Below are 22,313 nucleotides of genomic sequence, written 5' to 3'. Positions count from 1 at the left end.
GTAGGTGAGAAATCTGGACTTAAAAGGTGAATACCTTACTGAAGATCACAGAACTAGTAAGTTCTGAATGAGGATTCAAATCCTTTTGTTTGCCTCCATAGTTCATATACGCCACTGGCTTTTCTACCTCTCTACATAAAAATGAAAGGCATAAGTGTCCATATTGATAGTATTTCATGTTGATACTAGGATTGAATATACTTATATATTTTTGTTATTCACCAACTAGTTTGTATTTAGCTTCTAAAATTTTTGTCCCAAATCAATATAATTGTGCAAATGAATGACATAACAGGAAATATTTAAAGAAAAGCATTGTCTACACTACACTAAGAAATTTAAAAAAATATAACTTTCATTACAAAATCTATGTAGTGACAGGAAGATTAAAAAAAAGAGAGAGAACCACAAAAGAAAACTCATCTCAATTCTTACCAGACATGCAGTTATACTTTCATTTTTGCTTGTTTATATCCAATATTAGTCCGTTGGCAGATATATTTTTGCAGAGTTGTAATCATGGTGTACATTCCATTTTGTATCCTGATTGGGTTGGTCTCTTCCCACTCCACAGTCTCCCATGTTGTAGGTGAGGCGTTTTCCACACAGCAGCCCAAGGCAAGTTGATACTTGGTGCAGTAGGGCCCCTTAGGTTCCAGCTCATTCCCTGATGCAGCCTAAACTCATACCAACAGAAAGGAAGAGGGTGATGGGTGGGCAAATGGTGAAAAGTTCTTCACAAACTCCATAAAACATAGGACAACATAGAGTACAAACATTTCAGGGGATTCAGCAACAGAGTGACATAATTAGGGCAAAAATATTCTTTTCCCCTCATTTCCCCACTGTCAGATGCTGGCATGGATAGTTGTGCCCTCCTTGAGGAGTGGTGGTTGCCATGCCAGGGACAGAACTCAAGAAGTCTATAAAACACATCTCCACTTGCCCAAGGTATAAACAGAGGCAGATATTTTTTGTGTAAGTGGTGTTGGGGATTGAACCCAGGGCCTTGTGCATGCAAGGCAAGAACTCTACCAACTGAGCTATATCCCCAGCCCAACAGTGGCAGATTTTCAGCCATCCCAAATGCATTTTGAAGTAGGTATGGTGGCACATGCCTGTATGTAATCCCAGCCACTCAGGAAGCTGAGGCAGGAGGGATGGCAAGTTTGAGGCCAGCCTGCACAACTTAGTGTGACCCTGTCTCAAATAAAAAATAAAAATAAAAAGGGGTGAGAGTGTAACTCAGGGGTAGAACACAACTGTGAAGCTTTGGGTTTGATTCTCAGCATCGCAAAAAGAAAAAAAAATCTGTATGACTTTTCTCTTGTTAATTTGTCACATGTCAATTATCAGGCCCAGCTAAAAATCCTAAGAAAGTAGAAGTTGCCTTCTCTCCAGTTTCTGCCAATGACAATGAGATCCTAAAATGTTGGGCTGCTCCATTTGCTCTGGAACCTGTGGAAGGGATCCTGAAAGAGCCAACAAGAAACAGCAGAAGGTAAGAATTCTTTCCAAAGTCAGTTCTCACAGAATCCTCTCTGTAATGCTCAGTAAAGAGAGGACGGTAGAAAATTTCCCCGTTGTCCTATCCTTTCCAAATGCAGATTGACAGGAAAAAAACATTTGTAAAATTTTGTTCTCTGAATTGTGACTCTTGTGAATTAGTTTCTGGGTGTGATCAATAGCCTATCAGGAATAGTTCTCTTTTTATCCTCATCTCTGTCTTTTGTATTATGTCATAAAGAGGAAAATTATGTTGTCTTGTTTTATGTTCCAAGAGCTTGACCTTGTGACAAATGAAAACATTTTCCCTGGTCTCTCCCAGCCAGAAGGTGTAAATGCTGGCTTTTATCAGGTGACTCTCCAAACAGGCTGTGAACAAAACATGTGACAAGCAGCACCCTCTTTATCTGACTGTGCCAGTTCTCAGGGGAGTTTATCTCAATAGGAAGCACAAGTTCAGAAGAGGCCTTTGTTGTTTCAGATGCCATTGTCTTGATAGTGCTGGGAAACCCTTATCCTAGCATCGCCCACCTGGTGCCACAGGTTATTGGGTCTGTGACCAGAGGCCTCTCACATTCCCATGGCCCACTGAAGAATTTGTTTTTGCAAACACTGTTCTAGCTTTCTGTGACAACAGTCTTTGATTTCTTTGGCTTATTCTGGGAATGAACTTTCTGGATCTTAAGAAGGTTACATTTTTTTGCACCCTCTTTAGCGACAACTTTTGCATCCATGAATAAGCCATCAAAGGTTTACTTCTTTTAAGCCATAAAAAGGTATGAGTCACAATTAAGATTGGTATACCACAATAGTGCATGCCTACAATCTCCGTGACTCTGAAGGCTGAGGCAGGAGGATCCCAAGTTCCAGGCCAGCCTCAGCCAATTAGTGAGGCCCTAAGCAACTTAGTGAGACCCTGTTTCAAAATGAAAAATAAAAAGGGCTGTGGATGTAGCTTAGTAATAGAGCACTCCTGGGTTAAATGCAACCTCCCTCCCCGCAAAAGATTGGTATGACTTTGAAGATTTGGACTTGGAAGGATATTTTAGAGAGCTGTCATCCTACATAGATGTCTTAATATCACTGATGGGAAGATTATATTGAAAAGAAATATTAAGGCAAAGATGAGAATCAATTCCTAAATTATAAGTTTTTCAATAATAACTAACTTATGGTTAAGATTTCAAATGAAAACTCTTTAAGATTCCTGTTTGCTTCTGTTTGTATATTTATCCCTATGTAAGTGTGTTACGTAGCTGTAATATTATTCTGCCTCTGAATATTATTGCACCAATATATATAATAGTCAGTGTGCCTGGGAAGAAGCCCCACTTAGAATCGGCATTTTTGAAAATTCTGTCAAAAGGATCTGACAAGCAGCCAAGACTGGGAATAAATGATCTGGTTGGTGGCATCTTTAATTCAATTCCCTCTACTGCACAACTCCTTTTCTCCTCACTAAAAATGATTGTTAAATCCATGCTGGGACAACTCTTGCAGTCTCTAAGGGCACCCAAAGGAAACTGAACAAAAGCTCAAGGGAACAGTGACTTGTGTGAGCTATGGAGGGAGAGCAGCCAATCAGAATGACACCTACACTATCAGCTGCCAGGTCAATAACAGGGGATCCAGCAGGAACTTCTTCTTTTCCTTCTTTTTTTTCCCTTCAGTACTGGGGGTCCAACCCAGGGCTTTGATCATGCTAGACTTTACCACTTAGCTACACTACCAGCCCAACCAACAGGAATTTCTTTTATTTTCTGGTACAGGAGATTGAATCCAGAGGCACTCTACCACAGAGTCATCCCCAGCAAACCCCCCTCCTTTTAAATATTTTATTAGTTGTTGATGGACCTTTATTTATTTATTTATTTTTAATGTGGTGCTGAGGATCGAACCAGTGCCTCACACATTCTAGGCAAGTGCTCTGCCACAGAGCCACACCCAGTACCCCCCACCAGCCCTTTTAATTTTTCATTTTGAGATACAGGGAACCAAATGCCGGCAGTCTGGCTGGGCACAATTCAGGAGCCACTTTTCAAAAGAAACTAACTTTATTTTTAGAACCACAGGCCAAACAAAACACCTCCTCAGGAAAAAACCCTGAGAGCCCAACTGCCAGGCTGCCTTCCCACAAGATTCTCACCCCAACACCAACCTCTCCACCTCCGACAATCCTCCTGCTCTTGAGGCCGATTGGCTGGGTCCCATGGGCGGACCCAAAGAAGTCCCACAATGAGCAGCTCTGTGGTTTGAAAGGGCTCGGAAACAGCCCAATGAGCATCACCGCAGAGGAGCCAATCAACTAGCTAGATGTTGCTGGGGCCGCTGTGAGCCAATCATCAGCTGGCAGTCTGAAAGGGCCAGAAACAGCTCAATGAGCATCTCCAATGAGCATCACCACAGTGGAGCCAATCAGCTAGATGTTGCTGGGGCCGCTGTGAGCCAATCATCAGCCGGCAGCTGGAAGTTTGCTGGCAGCTGGAAGTTTGCTGGGGCCCCTTTGGCTGTGGCTCTCAACATAACTTTTTGACACTGGCCTCAAACTTGTGAGCTTCCCAGGCTGGGGATATAGCTCAGTTGGTAGAGTGCTTGCCTTGCATGCACAATTGTGGCCCTGGGTTCAATCCCCACACCTCAAAAAAAAAAAAATATATATATATATATCACATACTCACAAAAACTTGTGTTCCTCAGCCTCCTGAGTGCCTGACATTACAGGCAAACCTCACTGTGTCCCACCCATCAGGAGGAATTTCAACTGGGTGCCAACTAGAACTCCCAGGATTATAGAAGCTACTAGAAAAATTAAGTGAGGAAGTCAATAAAATGCACTGCTTAATTCTGTGACTCGAGTATTTCTTATTTTCTTGCTTATTTTTTTCTCTTTTCCTTACTGACAAAAGCTTACTGTACAAAGTAAACTCCCCCTTCCTTTCCATAATCTTTCTCCACTCTTCCCCTCCCTGGAAGATAACAGTTGAGTGTGTATTCCAAAAAATTCTTTCCAGATGTTGTTCTCCCAGGTTTGATGTGTGTCTTCTGCTAGACCGTTCCTTTAGTCTCAAGCCAAATAACTGGAGTTCACTCGGGTAAAGAGCATTCCCTCCCTCCTCCCAAAGGTGAGCACCAAGAGGGCGGGATCATGTTTACAGTTTTCTGAGAAATCGAAACTTTAAAAACGCGGGAAAATTCTAGTTTCGTGGTCCAGGAGGCTGAAACTTGGCATTCTTCCCGGTCTTTCTTTCTTTTCTTCCTGGAGCTTGAAAACTACTTCTTCTCTCTGAAGGCTACCACCGCCCTCAGTCCAAGGGCGTGCTCAGTCCAGCCGCACTCTCAGTTCCAGCTGCACCTTCAGTCCAGCTGCGCCCTCAGTCCAGCTGCGCCCTCGTGAATACATCATGGAGCCTGAAGCTTGCTTCTCCTTTCGGCGTTGCAACGTTGGGGAATCTTCATTCCCAAGGTAAGTACAGATTGTCTGGAAAGAACCACGCCACGCTTATTCAACCGAAGGAACGGTCTTAGAGATCCCGGGGGCTGGGCTTGCGGCTCAGCGGTAGAGCACTCGCCTGCCATATGCCTGGCGCTGGGTTCGATCCTCAGCACCACGTTTAAAAATGAATAAATAAAGTAGTGGTGTTGTGTACAACTAAAAAGAAATATTAAAAAAAAGAGTTCACAGAACTCTAAAATGAAAAACTCTAAAATGAAAATCCACTGTGTGCCGGGCACGGTGATATGCTGCTGCAATCCTAGCGATTCAAGAGGCTGCGTGGGATTCAAGACTCTGGAGGTTGAGGGAAGAGGATGGCAAGTTTGAGGCCGGTCTCGGCAATGAGCGATACCATGTATCAAAATAAAAAAATAATATCACGACTGGAGGTGGAGCTCAGTGGTAAAGCGCCCCTGGGTTCCATTCTCAGTCTGGAGGGGAAAAAAAAATCACAGTTGCAGTTGGAAAAAAGACCTTTATTTTGTTTATTTTTATGTGGTGCTCAGGATCGAACCCAGGGCCTCGCATGTGCTTGGCAAGCGGTCTATCACTGAGCCACAACCCCAGCCCCATGCTTTTCTTAATTGCACCGAATACACAGTGAGAACCGGTCGTTAGAAGAGGACTTACTTTTTAGCTGAGGCCAGGGATACAGGAGGCAGGCTTCCAGTCCCAAGCAAGCTGGCTGAGGTCTGAGACCCCAGAAGATATAAAGGTGCTTTTGGCGGGAAGGGAAGCCTGTGAAGAAGTTACCTAAGTGAGGGAGGTTCAAGATAGCAGATTAGAGCACGTCTGCACTCCTTGTTTTCTTTTGAGCTTCAGGGGGGTGGGGTGGGGGCGGGATCATGCTAATTTCACTTTCTGAGAAATCGAAACTTTAAAAAACGGGGCCAGAAAATTCTAGTTTTCATGATCCAGGAAGCTGAAACTTGGCAATCAAGCAGCTGGAATACTGCTGCTTTGTGAGATGTGGCTTTATGGATGTAGGATCTCTGCACGTTCACAGAGAAAGCCACTTGGTTTAATGCTCCACTATCATTGTCTTAAAATGACAGCATTGGGGTTGGGGATGTGGCTCAAGCAGTAGCACACTTGCCTGGCATGTGTGCGGCCCAAGTTCAATCCTCAGCACCACATACAAAGATGTTGTGTCTGCCAAAAACTAAGAAATAAATAAAAAATTAAAAAAATAAAATGACATCATAATTTTTGAATTTTCATTTTTTATTGAACTTCAAAATTATGTACCAAACCCTGCTCCTTAATAATATTTAGGCGTGACATATAATGCTTCTTTCAGTGAATATTACTAGTGTTAAAACATTGTTTTGGTATGTTATTTATTTTTAACAACTTCTAGACATATGTAAAGGAATACAGATGCAGCCATGTCTTCAAAAAGAAAAAAGAAAAGAAAAGGGAGAGAGGGAGAGAGAGAGAAGGCACACTTACCCAATTGGTTGATCTCTATGAAAAGCTGAGCCACAACCCCAGCCCATATGTTACCTCCTTTCAGTCCAATGTATGAAGTGGGTTATGTCAAGAGCTTTGTAATGTTGTGAACAACCAATAAAAAAAAAATAATTTAATTAAGTCAGACAAAATGGATTATTCAGAAGCTCCTATAAAAATTTAATTGACAGACTAAAAAAAAAAATAAATAAACTCTGCTGTATATGCTTGTCTCAGAGAGCTTCCCTAATGTTGTACTTCAACATGTGAGGGGGCAGGACTCTCATCAGTAACCAGCAGTAACACACACTGCAAGGAGGAGACCTACATCCTCAGACCTGGCCCCCAAGTCCAATGCCATCCTAAATCTCACATGTGAAGAAGCAAGCCTGGTTGCTCAGGCCTGGAATCAGGAGTGGACTGCCTCCTGTACTCATTTCTTTCCCCTACGTTTCAACACTTTGTTTATTGTCTTCCATATTTTCTTGTGAACACAGACTGAAGTAGTTCTAAAAAAAAAATCGGATATTAACATATTTATGTTGTTAAAATAAATATGCCAATTAATGATTAGAGAATATCCAGAATATATGTGTCTGTTTGGGAAAATAAATATGTTATAGGTAATTGTTTTCCTATCGCAGAGCAGCAAACATCTCTCAATTATCCATCTGATTATTATTCATAATTACATATTATTTGTGTCCCATTTCCGTAAAGATTTCTGGATATAACTCATTAAAATTGAGCAAATTCACTAATTGGTGCTTTCACAAGTATGTGCTTTAATTAGTGTTGATAAAATAACCAAATGTCTTTTCACATACTTGCAAAAAATAACTTCAAAAATCCAAATGGATCACAGCTTCCCAGTCAATATAGCTCAAGTTTCTCCTGAAAAACAAAAACCAACCCACCAACCAAACAAACAAAAACATATATTCTGAAAATCTGGAGAACCTTTTCATAGATATCAACCAATTTCTCTCCATGATGTTGCACAACTTTATATAGCTACAAATGATGAAGATTCCCAGTTTTTCTACATCTTGGTAAATGCTTCGTTTTGCTAGGCTTATAGATACTTGCTAGTCTAAGGAAACAAAATGGTATCTTTGTCTTTCTATACATTTCTTTGACTACTCTGAGGCCAAGCCATCTTCTCATTAGTTGCGGTTCTGTGAATACCTCTTCATTTCTTTCTTTTCTTTTTGTACCTGGGATTGAATCCAGGACCATTTTAGCCACTGAGCCACATCCCAACTCTTTTTATTTCTTTTTATTTTGCAACAGAGTCTCATGGAGTTCCTTGGGCCTCACTAAATTGCTGAGGCTGTCCTTGAACTCAGGATTCTCCTTTCTCTGCCTCCAAGGTTGTTGAAATTACAGGCTCCCACGCCACCATGTCCAGCTCTTTTCTATCTTTCTTTTTAATTTATTTTTATTAATTTTTATTCTATAGGTTAGTAATTTCAAGAATGTTATATAAATAGAATAATACAGCATGTGACCTTTTGAGATTGACTCTTTTCACTCAGGGTGTCTTTAAAATCCATCCAGTTGTTTTGTGAATCAAGAGTCTGTTCCTTTTTATTTCTGAGTGATATTCTGTGATATAGATAGACCACAGTTTATTTAACCATTCACCTGTTGTAAATATTTCATAATTTTACAATCCATTTTGAGTTAATTTTTGTTTAAGATGTGAGGGTTAGTTTTAATCTTTGTTTGTTTTGTGGTACTGGGGATTGAATCCAGGGCCTCATTCATGCATGGTAGTCAAGCCCTGAGCTATATCCTTACTACTTTTATTTTATTTTGAGACAGTCTTGCTAAGTTGCCCAAGCTGATCTTGAACTTGTGATCCTCCTTTCTCAACCTCCAAGTATCTGGTATTAGTCTTGTGCTATTGCACCAGGTTTTGGTTTGATTTTTTTCCTGTGTACATCTAAATTGCTCTAGCACCATTTTTGAAAAGACCATTCATCCTCTATTAAATTATTTTTATGCTTTTGCCAAAAATCAGTTAGCTATCTTGCATTGGACTATTTCTGGGTTCTCTGTTCCGTTCCATTAATCTATGTGTACTGCTTGCCAGTATCACACTCTATATATAGTGGAGCTATATAGTAAATCTTTTTTTTTTTTTGATACTGTGTATTGAACCCAAGCTTGCTTAATCACTGAGCAACATTTCCAGCCCCTCCCCCTTTTATTTTATTTAGAGACAGGGTCTCCCTGAGTTGTTTAAGGTGACTTTGAACTCTTGATCCTCCTGCCTCAGCCTTCTGAGCCACCGGGATTACAGTCTTGTGCCACTGGCTATATAGTAAATCTTAATATGAGATAGAGTGATTTCTTATACTTTATTATTTTTTTAAGGAAAAAGTTCTAGAATCATTCTTCTGTGTACTATTCCTTCAAAAAAATTTTTTTAGTTGTAGATGGACACAATACCTTAACATCTTTCTTTCTTCCTTCCTTCCTTCCTTCCTTCCTTCCTTCCTTCCTTCCTTCCTTCCTTCCTTTTTCTTTCTTTCTTTCTTTCTTTCTTTCTTTCTTTCTTTCTTTCTTTCTTTCTGATTCTGAGGATCAAACCCAGTGCCTCACATAGTGCTCTACCACTGAGCTACAATATCAACACCACTCTATTCTCCTTTTTAGAAATATCATGTTAGCTATTGTGTTAGTTTCCATGCTTTCCCATAAAAAAATCAGAATAATTTTGTCTATATGTAAAAAAAAGTCTTCCAGGGATTCTGATAAAAATTTTGTCAAGTCTACATGTCAATTTGAGGGACAATTGACAGCTTTACCGTGTGGTTCCATTGAAGCAGGCCAGAGACCACTCCCCACCCAGAAGACCCTTACCATAATTAAGCAGAAACCCCCACTATATTTGTAACATGGAAGTTCCTCTTCTTCAAAAAGCTTTCTATCAGCAAAAACTTCTGCAGAAGGGCATTGTAGTTGGTAGTTTCCTCTTTTTTTTTAAATTTTTTTTTTAATGAATGTCAGGTTTGCAGGGAAAAAAAAGAAAAACTTTTGAAACCTCTGTTTAGAGGATGGAATGAAACACGATTGTCATATGAACCTGCTAGCTGCCCTCCACCAAACTGGGTATAACGTTCAAAGAATTTCTATACTCATTGTTCAGAGGAAGAATTCTTAGGCAAGAGCCACCTCTGAATCCTGTAGTCAATAATCCTGCTTCCTGCAAATTCCTCAGGGTGTACAGCTTCTTCTGTCCTACTTTACCATCTTAAGCTCCCTTGATGATCTAAACTATCTCACATAGTAGTTGCTTATTTACTTTCTACCTCCCCTAAACAGCAAGCTCTCAATAGCAAGGACCACATTTGCTTTGTTCACCATTGTTTTCTCTGGATTTAGCACAGTGCCAGGTAAATGATAGATGTCTGATTAATATTTGTTGAGTAAATGATTTATGATTATAATTTATGATTAATAATAATTTCACAGTTGAGAAATGACCAATTGACATGCCTATGCTTGGCAAAATGTAATGTGGCCTTTGAAATATATAATTATAAATGTGACAACATTTCTCCAAAAATTGGAGAAATGATAGATAAAACAATGCAAAATTCTGTTCATTTGATGACCATAATTCATAAAAATGTAATATTATTAAAGACCACAGAGGAAAGGGAAATACAAGTAAAAGGATTATTGTCATAATATTTATGAAAATTTTAAAGCCCAGGATAAGACTGAATTTTGTAGTATGCCATATTTTTATGTGGCCAATGGTATATATTTAATAATGTAATTATTATAGGATTTTGAAAATAAAAAATTTTCTCCAGTAAACCCAATGGAACCAGGTACTTCATAAAATTTTGATAACTATTGTGATGTTTTACTGTTATTGATTGAACTCTGTTATTGAGTTCTCAATCTTTTATTACACTAGTTTTGTTTCTCTGCATATTTTTTAAAACCATATCTGGTTGGGCACAGTGGCAAACATCTGTAATCCCAATAACTCAGGAGGCTGAGGCTGGAGTGTCTCAAGTTTGAGGCCAGCCTCAGCAACTTGTGAGGCCCTAAGCAATTTAGTGAGACCCTGTCTCAAAATAAAAAATAAAAAGGGCTGGGGATGTAGCTCAGTAGTAAAGCACCTTGGGTTCAATCGCTAGTACCCAAAACAACAAAAACTAAAAACAAAAACAAACAAAAAATACATATATTTGTGTGTGTGTATAGATACATGTGTGTGTATATACAGATACATATATATCTATATATCCAAAAACATATTAAGAGAAAAATATTTTTCCAACTTCCTTAATATGTATTTGGATGGGACAAAATCTCTCTTATTATTTTATTGAAGAACTCTACCAGAGTTTCCCATTAATTTATTTTCCTTTTCTGGGCATATTATTATTAATAATTTTTAAATTCTGATTTGTTATATATGACAACAGAATGTATTACAATCCATATTACATATATAGAGCTCAAGTTTTCATATCTCTGGTTGTATACAAAGTATATTCACACCATTCATGTCTTCATACATGTACTTTGGATAATGATGTCCATCACATTCCACCATCATTTCTAACCTCCTGCCCCCTCCCTTCCCCTCTAACCTCTTTGCCCTATCTAAAGTTGGTCTGTTCCTCCCAATCTCCCCCTCCCTACTCCACTATGAAACAGCTTGATGCTGGTTGTTTTAATGAATCATAATAATAGCCATTATTTATTATCAGGTAGTTATATGTGCCCAATACTGTTAAAACACTTCATGAACTAGGCTTCTTTTTAAAGTCATGTTTGTTGAGATATAATTTATATATGGTACAATTTGCCCTATTTAGTTTTATAGTTATATGAACTTTGATAACAAATATAAAAATTGACAACATATAAATATGGATAGATAGTACTACAGTGAAGATACAGAATATGTTACCTTGTTCTCCTTTACTTCTTTCTTTTTTTAACAAATAGAGAAATTAACTTTAATATATTTTCATTTAACCCAATGGATTACCAACATAATTTGCAAAGAAAATAATTGTTATATATTTCATGTTCATTTTCTTTGTCCTAGTAATTCTTTGGAATCTAATGTCTATTTAACACATAACACGCTTCAATTCAGACTAGACACATTTCAAATACTCAGTGGCCTCCTGTAACCAATGGCTGCCATATTGGCTCCTTTCTCCATCTTTCACCTATTGGTGAGACATATGCTGTAGGCTGCATGATAAGTCCCCTTGTTATGTGGTTTCTTGTTGAGTCCCATCAGAAAGGAACACCAAAGAGATGAGCTTAGAAGATACAAGAGTAGAATGAGGTGTTTTATTCCTCCCTAAAAGACTCTATTAGACTGTGAGTTGGTTTCTACATGCTTTTGGTGGGAATAACTTCAGTTAGGTCACCTTCTCCTACAAATTTTTCATAATAACTCTCTTCTTTCACCTCCTACCTCTCCAAGTTTACGGAAGGAAAGGTGCTTCACAAAATTTGCTAGTTTCCCTCAACCTTGCCCTTACCTTTATAAATACCTTATTAAATAATTTTTACTCTGATTGATCTTTTTCATCCTTGAATCTTGAATAATATTATATATATATAATACATAAATGTATAAAAATGCTAACATTTTTAAAGAAAATATAATAATAAATATATATAAATATAATAATAAATTACTTGCACCTTCAATGCCACCTCTGGTATCTGGGCCATCATCTCTCGTGTCATTTATTGTCAAATCCTTATTACTGGTTTGCCCTCTTGAATTGGTTCTCTACTCTGAATTAATAAAGTGTCTGCCCCTTTAAAAAATTATGATACAGTAAAATTAACATTTCTAGATGTATAGTTCCATGTGCTATCCCTTTGTAATCACACCTTCCCCCTTCCCTTAGCCCATGGCAACCATGGATCTGTTTTTCATCTGTAACATGTCTTCGTAAATATATTTTTAGTTGTTGATAGACCTTTATTTTATTCACTTATTTATATGCACTGCTGAGAATCGAACCCAGTACCTCACACATGCCAGGCAAGTGCACTACCACTGAGCTACAACCCCAGCCCCTGTAATACGCCTTTTAATGGCTACCTTTTTGTGTTACTCTCCCTTCTTTAAAAATCCTTCCTTAGTTTTTCACTGCTAAGAGCGTTGTCCCTTTTCTTTTCAAAATATCTTCTTAGTTGTCAGTGGACATTTATTTATTTATTTATTTGCAGTGCTAAGAATTGAGCCCAGAGCCTCATACACGCTAGGCAAGTGCTCTATCACTGAGCCACAACTCCAGCCCACAGTGTCCCTTTTCTAACTTTGAGCTTCCTCTTTCGCTATTTCTTTTCTCACCTAACATCATTCATCACTCTGAAGTTCTGGTCAGACTGAACATCTCTTTGCTGTTTGTTTTTTTTTTTTAATTGAGCCTTTAAATTTTTTTTTTAATTTTAATTTTTTGGTACTGGGGATTGAATCCAGGGGCTCTGTGTCACTGAGCAACATCCTCAGTCCTCTTTATTTTTTGAGGTAGGGTTTGCTAAGTTGCTGAGGCTGGCCCCCAACTTGCAATTCTCCTGACTCAGCCTCCCCAGTCAGTGGGATTACAGGCATATACCACGATGCTGGGTCTCTTTAACTGCTTTAATACACTATTTCTTTCTTTTTTTAATATTTATTTTTTAGGGTTTTTTTTAGGTGGACACAATATCTTTATTTTTTATTTTTATGTGGTGTCGAACCCAGCACCGTGCGCATGCCAGGAGAGTGCGCTACCGCTTGAGCCACATCCCTAGCCCTAATACACTATTTTCTTTGCTAGTTTCAGGACTTCCCACATTTCACTCTGATATTAAAGCTTTGGTTAATTTGGATCTTAGCTTGAGTGCTCCTTAAACCAGGAGGCCTTCTTTATTCATATTAGGTTGATTGTTAATATTTGATGCTTTGTCTTTTAGAGTACTTTCCAAACATTGATCAATTATTTTATTCAAGCATATTTCCTCGAAAATTGTAAGCTCCAAGAAGCAGGGGCTCTGCCCTTTCTTGATTTGCCACTGAATCTCTAGCTCCCAGTACCTAGCAGGAACTTGACAAACATTTTTTAGTAAATGAGTGAATGCATTTTGTGTGTACTACTCAATTTACTTTTTTATTAACATGAGATGCATGTTTTAATGGTTTTCAATTGCAGAACAAACATGGAGAAACATAATTCATCTTTGGTGGAGGATTTATCTCACCCAGACTTAGTCTTCAACATAGGAAAAGTGACTCTTGGTGAAAGAAACAGAAACAAGATGCAGAAAACTCGGAGAGAGCAAGAGAGAGAGAACATTCTACAGGCTGCATGTGCTTTATTAAACTCAGGAGGAGGAGTGATTCAGATGGAAATGGCAAACGAAGATGAACAGCCAGTGGAGATCGGACTGGACTTGGAAGAGGCGCTGAGAGAGCTTATTCAATCTTCAGATTTGCAGGCTTTCTTCGAATTCAAGTACCAAGGAAAGTGTTTTTACATTTTTGTTAAATCTTGGAGCAGTGCCCCTTCACCTGAAGACAGTTCCCCGAAGCCTCGCATTTGCAGCCTGAGCTCCTCACTGCGCCGTAGATCTGGCACTTCTGTGATCCTCATGAAGTCAAGAGAGGCGTTTGATTTCCTAGTAACCAGGAAAAAGAGTGTAAAATGTAGTCTGAGTCATGAAGGACTTTCACCGCGTAAAATTCCCAGAGCTGTACATCAGAACATTTTTGAATCAGATCTTGCTTTCAAAGTATTCCAAAGCGACCGACTTAAATATGATGACATCCTACCTTTTCCTGAGTCTCAATCTGTAGAGTTTAAGCAGTTCTCTACAAAAAACATACAAAAATATGTAAAAAGCCTAATTCCAGAGTACATCCCTGCATTTGCAAACAGTGGTGGAGGTTATCTTTTTGTTGGGGTGGAGGATCAAAGTAGGAAAGTCCTAGGATGTGCAAAAGACCAGGTTGACTGTGCATCTTTGGAGACAGCCATAGCAGATGCAGTTTCAAAGTTGCCCATCGTCCATTTCTGCTCTTCTGAAACGCAGTTGTCTTATAGGACCAAAGTCATAGATGTGTTTCATGGGGAAGACTTGTACGGTTATTGCTTTGCAATTAAAGTGGAACCATTCTGTTGTGTGGTGTTCTCAGAAGCTCCCTCTTCATGGATGGTGGATGATAGGAAAACCATCTACAGCCTGACAGCTGAGAAATGGGTAGACATGATGACGTACTCTCCTGGTTCATTGATGGTGAATGATAGGAAAAACATCTACAGCCCGACAACTGAGAAATGGGTATTCATGACGGACGCTGATCCAGGTAAGGGGCAGAAAGCTCCTCCTTTCCTGTCCTTTCTGCCTCTTGGGCAACTCCATATTACAGTTTTCCTTTGTTTCCTGTTAACTCTGGAAATGTTACTAAGTGTTTTGATTCTCCAAGTACCTTGCTTTTCATACAAGAGAAAGTTTTGTTGGGTAGATCAGAAACCTAAATCAGTTGTCAAATAGTGAAAATTTTCCACATTAGAAGTTGAAAAGAAAAATATTTGGGAATGGTTGCCCTTGAAGTGATGTTCTAGAACTGGCTTTTATTGGCTCTAAGGTAAATTTTTTAAATTTTCAGAGCTGGCTGTTAAACACTGTCATTATGAGTAGTTGTTATTTTTATTTTTGGCCAGGGATTGAACTCAGGGCACTTGACCACTGAGAGACATCCCCAGCCCTATCTTGTATTTTATTTAGAGACAGAGTCTCATTTAGTTGCTTAGGGCTTCACCATTGCTGAGGCTGGCTTTGAACTCACAATCCTCCTGTCTCAACCTCCTGAGCTGGGAATACAGGTGTGCACCACCACGCCTGGCTAAGTTTTTGTTTTTGTTTTATTTGTTTGTGGTGGTGCTGGGGATTGAACCCAGGGCCTTACACATGCTAGGCAAGCACTCTACTAACTGGGCTACATCTCTAGCCCCTAGGCGTAGTTAAGTTTTAATATATGATTGCAATTAAATAATGTATATTACAAACAACTGTACTAATACAAACTCACCACTTCATAATTGTTTACTAAATTTTACTATCATCTATGCTTGTGTGGTCGTTTATATCTACTGTGTCTGTGTGGTAGAAATACTATAAAATGGAGTGCTACTGTGCATTTCTTTCTTTTTAAAAAATATCTGTTTACTTGTCAATGGACCTTTATTTTATTTATTTTTTTGTATGTGTTACTGAGAAGCCAACCCAGTGCCTCACATATGCTAAGCACTCTACCACTAAGCCACAATACCAGCCCTGTTACTGTGCGTTTCTTCCCAACTCTGCGTTTAATGACATTATATGGATGGTTTGAAATTGTCCATGGTGGGAATATTTACAACCACAGAAACAAGCAGTTGGCTGCAAATGAAAAAATCTTTTCTCAACTAGACCTGGTTATTAGACTTTTACTAGCATAGTGCCATTTCCTTGGATTGGCCACTTGAAATATTTAAAATCCTTTGGATTGAAGTTTGCTGTAACCTCATAATAGTACCTCTGCCTAAATTAAGATGCCTCTGTGTCTTGATCCTTGGAGACCTTAGTGACTTTGCAGTTCAGGAAAACCTGAAAGTAGCTCAGGGTGATGAAGTCCTTCCCAATGCCAGGTCTGTCCTCAGTACCGTCACATTCTTCCTGATCTGCTTGTGCTCTAAATAATTTGTCTTTACCTCCACTCATCATCATGCACCCGCTATGCACAAGCCATAACCTGATCTACTACTCTGCTTCTAACAATTTTCCTTACTTGGCATTACTATTGCTTCCTAAGCTTGTTTGCATATTTTTCTTATCATTCTATAATTTGGTGGATTAGTGGGATATCTCAGTCTTTCTAGAATGATTGAGAATTTGCCAAGCCTGGAGAGACACAGAGAATCATATAAAATCTGGGACACAGGGCTGGGGATGTGGCTCAAGCGGTAGCGTGCTCGCCTGGCATGCGTGCGGCCCGGGTTCGATCCTCAGCACCACATACCAACAAAGATGTTGTGTCCACCGATAACTAAAAAAAATAAATATTGAAGTTCTCTCTCTCTCTCTCACTCTTTAAAAAAGAGAGAGTGAGAGAGGGGGGAGAGAGAGAGAGAGTGAGAGAGGAGAGAGAGAGAGAGAGAATTCTTTAATATTTATTTTTTAGTTCTCGGGGGACACAACATCTTTGTTTGTATGTGGTGCTGAGGATCGAACCCGGGCCGCACGCATGCCAGGCGAGCGCGCTACCGCTTGAGCCACACCCCCAGCTCCTCTCTCTCTCTCTCTTTAAAAAAATAAAATAAAATAAAATAAAATCTGGGACACAGTCTTTTGTGTGACATAAATAGCTTGTTGGATTTCCATCTCCAAAACAAATGGATGAACTTAATAATGCAGTTCCTAATGTCCTTTGATTTTATACCTTATACCTTTAGGAATAAACAGGTGTTTGTCTGTCATTGAGATTTTTACATGAGTTTCTTGTTCCTGATATATTCAATGGAAGTCTTTTTGCTTCACACAAGTACTCCAGATAGGTAGAAGTAAACATTCATAAACACAACTACCATGGTCTTGGAAAGTCTATGTAAAAATAAATTGAGCTTATTTTAACTACTTAAAAATCGATTTAAATGGGGTTGGGGTTATGACTCAGTGGTAGAGTGCTTGCTTCGCATATGCAAGGCCCTGGGTTAAATCCTTGGCACCAATAAAAATAAATAAATAAATAAATAAAGTTATAAAAAATTTATATAAAAAATAAATTTAAAGAAATGATTTGTACCCATATTTCTCCTCAGTAAGCTGAGAGTAATGTCATGGTTCAACCTGAAAAATAGTAGTGATTTAAGTGAGTGAATGAGAATGTGGCTAGTGAATTTCACCTAAGCATTTGCTGTTAGGGGCTGGTTGGAATTCTAAAATGTGATGATCCTTGTACTCTATGCTGTGGGGGATATAAGGTAAGGAAAAGTTTATGCTTCTAAAGGCCTTCATTCATTCATTCATTCTTTGCTCACATTTTTTATTGGTGCATTATAGTTAATTCATTTTTTCATTCATTAATTTGAGAAATATTTATACTAGAAATATCTACACAGATCCAAAGCAGACATAGTTCCTGACCTTCATGCAGCTTAGTCTATCAAAGAAGATAATCATTTAATCAGTCCCTAAACTAGTAAATATATCATTAGAGTTGTTATAATGACTACTAGAAGAAAATACATGGAACTATAGAATATTTAACAGAGATGAGAGTTGGGTGCAGGGAAGGTAGTGAAGGATAGAGGGGTGATGTAACACAGATGTGGGGACTAAAACACAGATGTGGGGACTAAAAGTATGTCTTATGTATCATGAGAGACATAGGAACATAATGCTATCCTGACCGAGAATGAAGAATAATATTGAATGGAGAGATACAAACTTCCAAATAATGGCTCTTCAGTGGGAGATTTTGGCCATGTTAATACACAATAAAACTCTGTCTAGACACGTGAGTGGGGAGTTGTGTCTATCATGTCTCAAGTCACACCACCAAGAAAATCATATATGCCACCCACTGGTCAGGTCCCTTTCCGACATGAGGGGATGAACTGAAATCTCAGAATAACATGAGTTTTCTTTCTTTGTGAAGATCTTCTGTGTTTGTCCAAAGACTTTGAATCTCAGCTGAACCTATCTAGTGCACCTCCTCTCAGCAGACCTGTGTACTCCAAGAAAGGCCTGGAACATAAAGAGGATCTCCAGAGAATCTTATTTTCAGGTACTAACTATGGTTTGACTACTTGACACCAGTCAGTTTTTATGTTATGATAAAGGGAGACAGGTTATCATGTTTGTGTTTTGAAAACTGCAAATTCTTATGTCCAAAGTGATTGTTCCAAGCTTATAGGTGATAGGTGATTTACTCCCCCACCCCAGTGCTGGGGATCAAACCCAGGGCCTTGCACATACTAGGCAAGCAACCTATACCTAGGTTACATCCTCAGCCCTGGTGAGAGGTGGTTTGGAAGTGAACCCTCAGTGACCTCATAGACTAAGGCAGCACAGCACGTAGAATCCAGGATTATTATTTCCAGTTATGAAACTTCCTAGGACAATTGACAAACAATGTCTTTTCTTATTTTCTAGTTCATTTGTTTTTCAAAGCTCCATTCCAAACATATCCTTCAATTACTCCATTTTATACAATGAGCAAAACAATTACCAAAGGAATAGGAGCAACTGCATTTAAAATAACCACTACAAATCTTTTATTTATTTATTTATTTATTTATTTATTTATTTATTTATTTATTTATATGTGGTGCCGAGGATCAAACCCAAGGCCTCCTACATGCCAGGCAAGAGTTATACCACTGAGCCACAACTCCATCCCTACAAATCTTGATTCTTATATATACTTTCATATCATCTCGACAGGATGAAAAACAATATCATCTTCCCTTCTTTGGAACACATGATCATTGAAATAAGTTTTAAACCCTAAAGTGCAAATTTATGCTCACCTCCCATAATTGTTCCTGTTGCCTGAAGCAAAGGGAAACTTTTGTGATAGACAGAGCCACACCATGATAGGAAGGGACAGAAACAAGGGTTCTGCTTCAGGAGTACCGAAGGGCCTAGCCTGAGGGTCTTCCAGCTCAGAACTGCAAGAAATTCCCTGCTCAACAAAGGTTTTACATCGGGGCAGGGCCTGGTGGCCGAGGCTTGTAGGTTCTGGAGGCTAAGATAGGAGGATCTTGAGTTCAAAGCCAGCCTCAGCAATGGCAAAACTGCTAACACAGTGAGACCCTGTCTCTAAATAAAATACAAAATAGAGCTAGAGGACTGGGGCTGTGACTCAGTGGTATAGTGATCGCCTGGCACGTCAGAGGGACTGGTTTTGATCCACAGCACCACATAAAAATAAAATCAAGGTATTCTGTCCACCTAGAACTAAAAAAATACATACTTAAAAAAAACAGAGCTGGTGATGTGGCTCAGTGGTCAAGTGCCCCTGAGTTCAATCCCTGGTACCAAAAATAAATAAATAAATAATAATAATAATAATTAATAAATAAATAAATAAAGGTAGGTTTTACATGATTCCATCTTCTCTACAAACATAGTGCTAAAGAGATGGACCTTTATTTTATTCATTTTTTTAAATATGTGGTGCTGAGAATTGAATCCAGTGCCTCACATATGCTAGGCAAGTGCTCTACCACTGAGCCACAACCCCAGCCCTGTGAGTTTTCTTTTATAGGAGAGGAATCAGTGTCTTACAGAGGCTAGAGAATTTTTCAAGACATTGAAATAATAGACACATGGATGTAGATGAGGTATGTCAGATATTTCAAGGCATCTTTTTCCTTGTAATATAATAATATTCACAAAAATATTTTAAAATCTGTCATTAACCATCATCATCATAATCAACCAGTTAATTATGATTAAATATAATTAATAATTACTATAAATATATATATTTTTTGTCTCCAAAATTATCATTCTTTCTATGTGTAGTGCCACGAGAAAATTTGCAATACACTCCTGAATCCGTCTGGAAGGAGCTGTTCTCACAGCATGAAGGACTGAAGGCGTTAATAAGTCAGCAAATGCATCCTTTCTCCCAGGGAATTCTGATCTTCTCTAGAAGCTGGGCTCTGGACCTGGACTTGCAAGAGAAACAGGAAGTCATCTGTGATGCTCTGCTGATTGCTCTGAATAGCCCCCCGATCCTCTACACTGTTCTCAGGGATCAGGATGCAGAGGGCCAGGCCTACTGCACTCAGACTGCATTTACTTTGAAGCAGAAGCTGGTAAACATGGGTGGCTACACTGGGAAAGTGTGTGTCATGACCAAGGTTCTCTACCTGAGTCCCAGGAGCAAACCAGAGACCACAGAGGGGTCGGGCTGTGTGGTAGATTATCCTTCGTCCTATTACCTTAGAGACACTCAGCAAATGGAAGCCTTGCTGCAGGCTCTTGTGATTGTCCTGCTTGGCTTCAGATCTTTCTTGAGTGACCAGCTTGGCTGTGAGATTTTAAATCTGCTCACAGTCCAACAGTATGAGATATTATCAACAAACCTCCGTAAGAACAGACACTGGTTTGTCCATGGCTTGCCTGGCTCCGGGAAGACAGTCATGGCCATGAAAATCATGGAGAAGATCAAGAATATGTTTCACTGTGAGGAAAGTAATATTCTCTACATTTGTGAAAACCAGCCTTTGAAGAACTTTATCGGGTAAGCAGTCAGATCTTATACCTATATGTTATTTAATCAGGGATTATTTTTCTGCTAAGCCACTTTGTTCCTTGAGAAATTATTTGTGACAGTAGTACTATATTCAGGGGTACACAAAAGAGTGATTTTTCTCCTTCACAAAGTGAAGAAAACTGAGTGTGTCACTTTCGTTATTACAGGAGTAAACAGATCTGTGAGGCAGTGACCCGGAAAACCTTCATGAAGAGGGAGGAGGACTTTGAAGATATTCAACACATCATTGTGGATGAAGCTCAGAATTTCCGCAGAGAAGATGGGGACTGGTATGGGAAGGCAGTTGCCATCACTCAGAGGGAAAAGGAACATCCAGGAAATCTCTGGATCTTTCTGGACTATTTTCAGACCAGCCACTTGGATGTTAGTGGTCTCCCTCCTCTTTCATCCCAGTATCCAAGAGAAGAGCTCACAAGAGTGGTCCGCAATGCAGATCAAATAGCCCTATACCTAAAAAAACTGATGAAGAAAATTAAAAAGAATCCACCACCTAACATCCCCCGTAGATCCTTGGAGATGCTTCCTGAAGCTGAATGGGTTCGGGATGTCCAGGGAATCTTAAAGATTCAGAAAAATTTGACTCAGACTCAAATCGTGAACTTTGTGGCAGACACCTGCAAGGGGCTGTTTGAAAAGGGATATATGTTCAAAGATATTGCTGTGCTTGTTAGTACCACAGAAGAAGTGGGTAACTACCAGAATGACCTCCTAAGAGCGATGAGGAAGAAAAGGATGGTGCAGTTCTGCAATGCAAGTGGCGTATTGAGTGATCACATCGTGTTGGACAGTGTCCGTCGGTTCTCAGGCCTGGAAAGGAACATTGTGTTTGGGATCCATTCAAAAACAGCCGAGCCTCCTATCTTAAACAATATTCTGGCCTGTCTGGCTTCCAGGGCAAAGCAACAGCTCTATATTCTGTTTTGTGATAACTTTTAAGAAGAACCTGAACCTGAAATGGGTTAAGACAACTGCTCTGGAGATATCTGTGTCTGTTTGGTTTTGCAGAAACTTTTCTCTTTGGTTCACAGTTCAGATTAGGGCAGAGTTAAGAGTTGGGAACTGCTCCTGTCCTGCTTACTCCTTTCAGAGATTATTCCCCGAACTCTTTCCAAAGACTGTGGTTTCCTCCAGTTCCATTCTTCCTGTTAGATAGGTGATAGCATTCAAGGGAACTTTAGCTGCCCTGCAGGGTAGACCATTGTCCTGGACTTAGGGTGAAAACCATGAAAACAAGAAACAGCTCCTCTAGCCTATCTTTCTTTAAAGTCTAGACTCTTTCATTGTGACTACACATAGTTTTTGTTTTTTAAACATTTATCCAATTACCACTTGTTTTCTGAAGAAGGATAGTCTGTTAAAAAGTCACTTGTTCATTGTGGAAGCATAATTTGTTTCTTGAATTCTTTTTTTATACTATCATTTATTTATTTTTTGGTTCTGGTGATTAACCCCAGGGGCACTCTACCACTGAGCTCCATCCTCAGCCCTTTTTATTTTTTATTTGGACACAGGGTCCGGCTAAGTTGTGCAGGGCAGCCTCAA

General features: G+C 39.2%; 2 protein-coding genes and 1 long non-coding RNA gene across 7 annotated transcripts in view; 2 read left to right on the top strand and 1 right to left on the bottom strand.

Moving 5' to 3' along the window:
• Positions 1-5,784, bottom strand: part of LOC308636118 — a 12,048-nt gene extending 6,264 nt beyond the window's left edge. For 2 of the 3 annotated variants that reach the window (XR_014019348.1, XR_014019349.1), the window contains exons 1-2: positions 4,185-4,507; positions 436-1,472 (exon numbers count right to left, since the gene is read on the bottom strand). This is a non-coding gene — a long non-coding RNA (uncharacterized lncRNA). Of the gene's footprint in view, positions 1-435; positions 1,473-4,184; positions 4,508-5,629 lie in introns of those variants that run through there. The other variant, XR_014019347.1, reaches the window with a different exon arrangement.
• Positions 1-22,313, top strand: part of LOC308636116 (protein SLFN14-like) — a gene marked incomplete at both ends in the record, with an annotated part of 462,924 nt that overhangs the window by 13,455 nt on the left and 427,156 nt on the right. The gene's annotated exons all lie outside the window — the stretch shown is intronic.
• On the top strand, positions 4,538-22,313 carry LOC308636115 (schlafen family member 13-like). 3 transcript variants are annotated; one of them, XM_081271231.1, is made up of 5 exons: positions 4,538-4,969; positions 13,830-14,807; positions 18,141-18,269; positions 20,015-20,738; positions 20,918-22,313. In XM_081271231.1, the coding sequence occupies exons 2-5, from the start codon at positions 13,847-13,849 to the stop codon at positions 21,705-21,707; spliced, it is 2,604 nt and encodes an 867-aa protein (XP_081127357.1). In that variant the 5' UTR covers positions 4,538-4,969; positions 13,830-13,846; the 3' UTR covers positions 21,708-22,313. The 3 variants fall into 3 exon arrangements, with proteins under 3 accessions (XP_081127357.1, XP_081127355.1, XP_081127356.1); XM_081271229.1 differs by having other exon boundaries at positions 13,654-14,807; XM_081271230.1 differs by lacking the exon at positions 18,141-18,269 and having other exon boundaries at positions 13,654-14,807.

The sequence above is a fragment of the Spermophilus citellus genome, assembly GCF_964194105.1.
Source record: "Spermophilus citellus genome assembly, chromosome: 17".
NCBI lineage: Eukaryota > Metazoa > Chordata > Mammalia > Rodentia > Sciuridae > Spermophilus > Spermophilus citellus.
Note: the sequence above shows the minus strand (reverse complement) of the source record. Positions and strands in the feature narration are given on the sequence as shown.

Bases quoted from the DNA above. Each gene is read 5' to 3' on its own strand.
- LOC308636115 (XM_081271229.1), top strand. From the start codon at position 4,908: ATGGAGCCTGAAGCTTGCTTCTCCTTTCGGCGTTGCAACGTTGGGGAA. The intron at 4,970-13,653 runs GTAAGTACAGAT...TTTCAATTGCAG, and splicing joins GGGGAATCTTCATTCCCAAG to AACAAACATGGAGAAACATA. The intron at 18,270-20,014 runs GTACTAACTATG...TTCTATGTGTAG, and splicing joins CCAGAGAATCTTATTTTCAG to TGCCACGAGAAAATTTGCAA.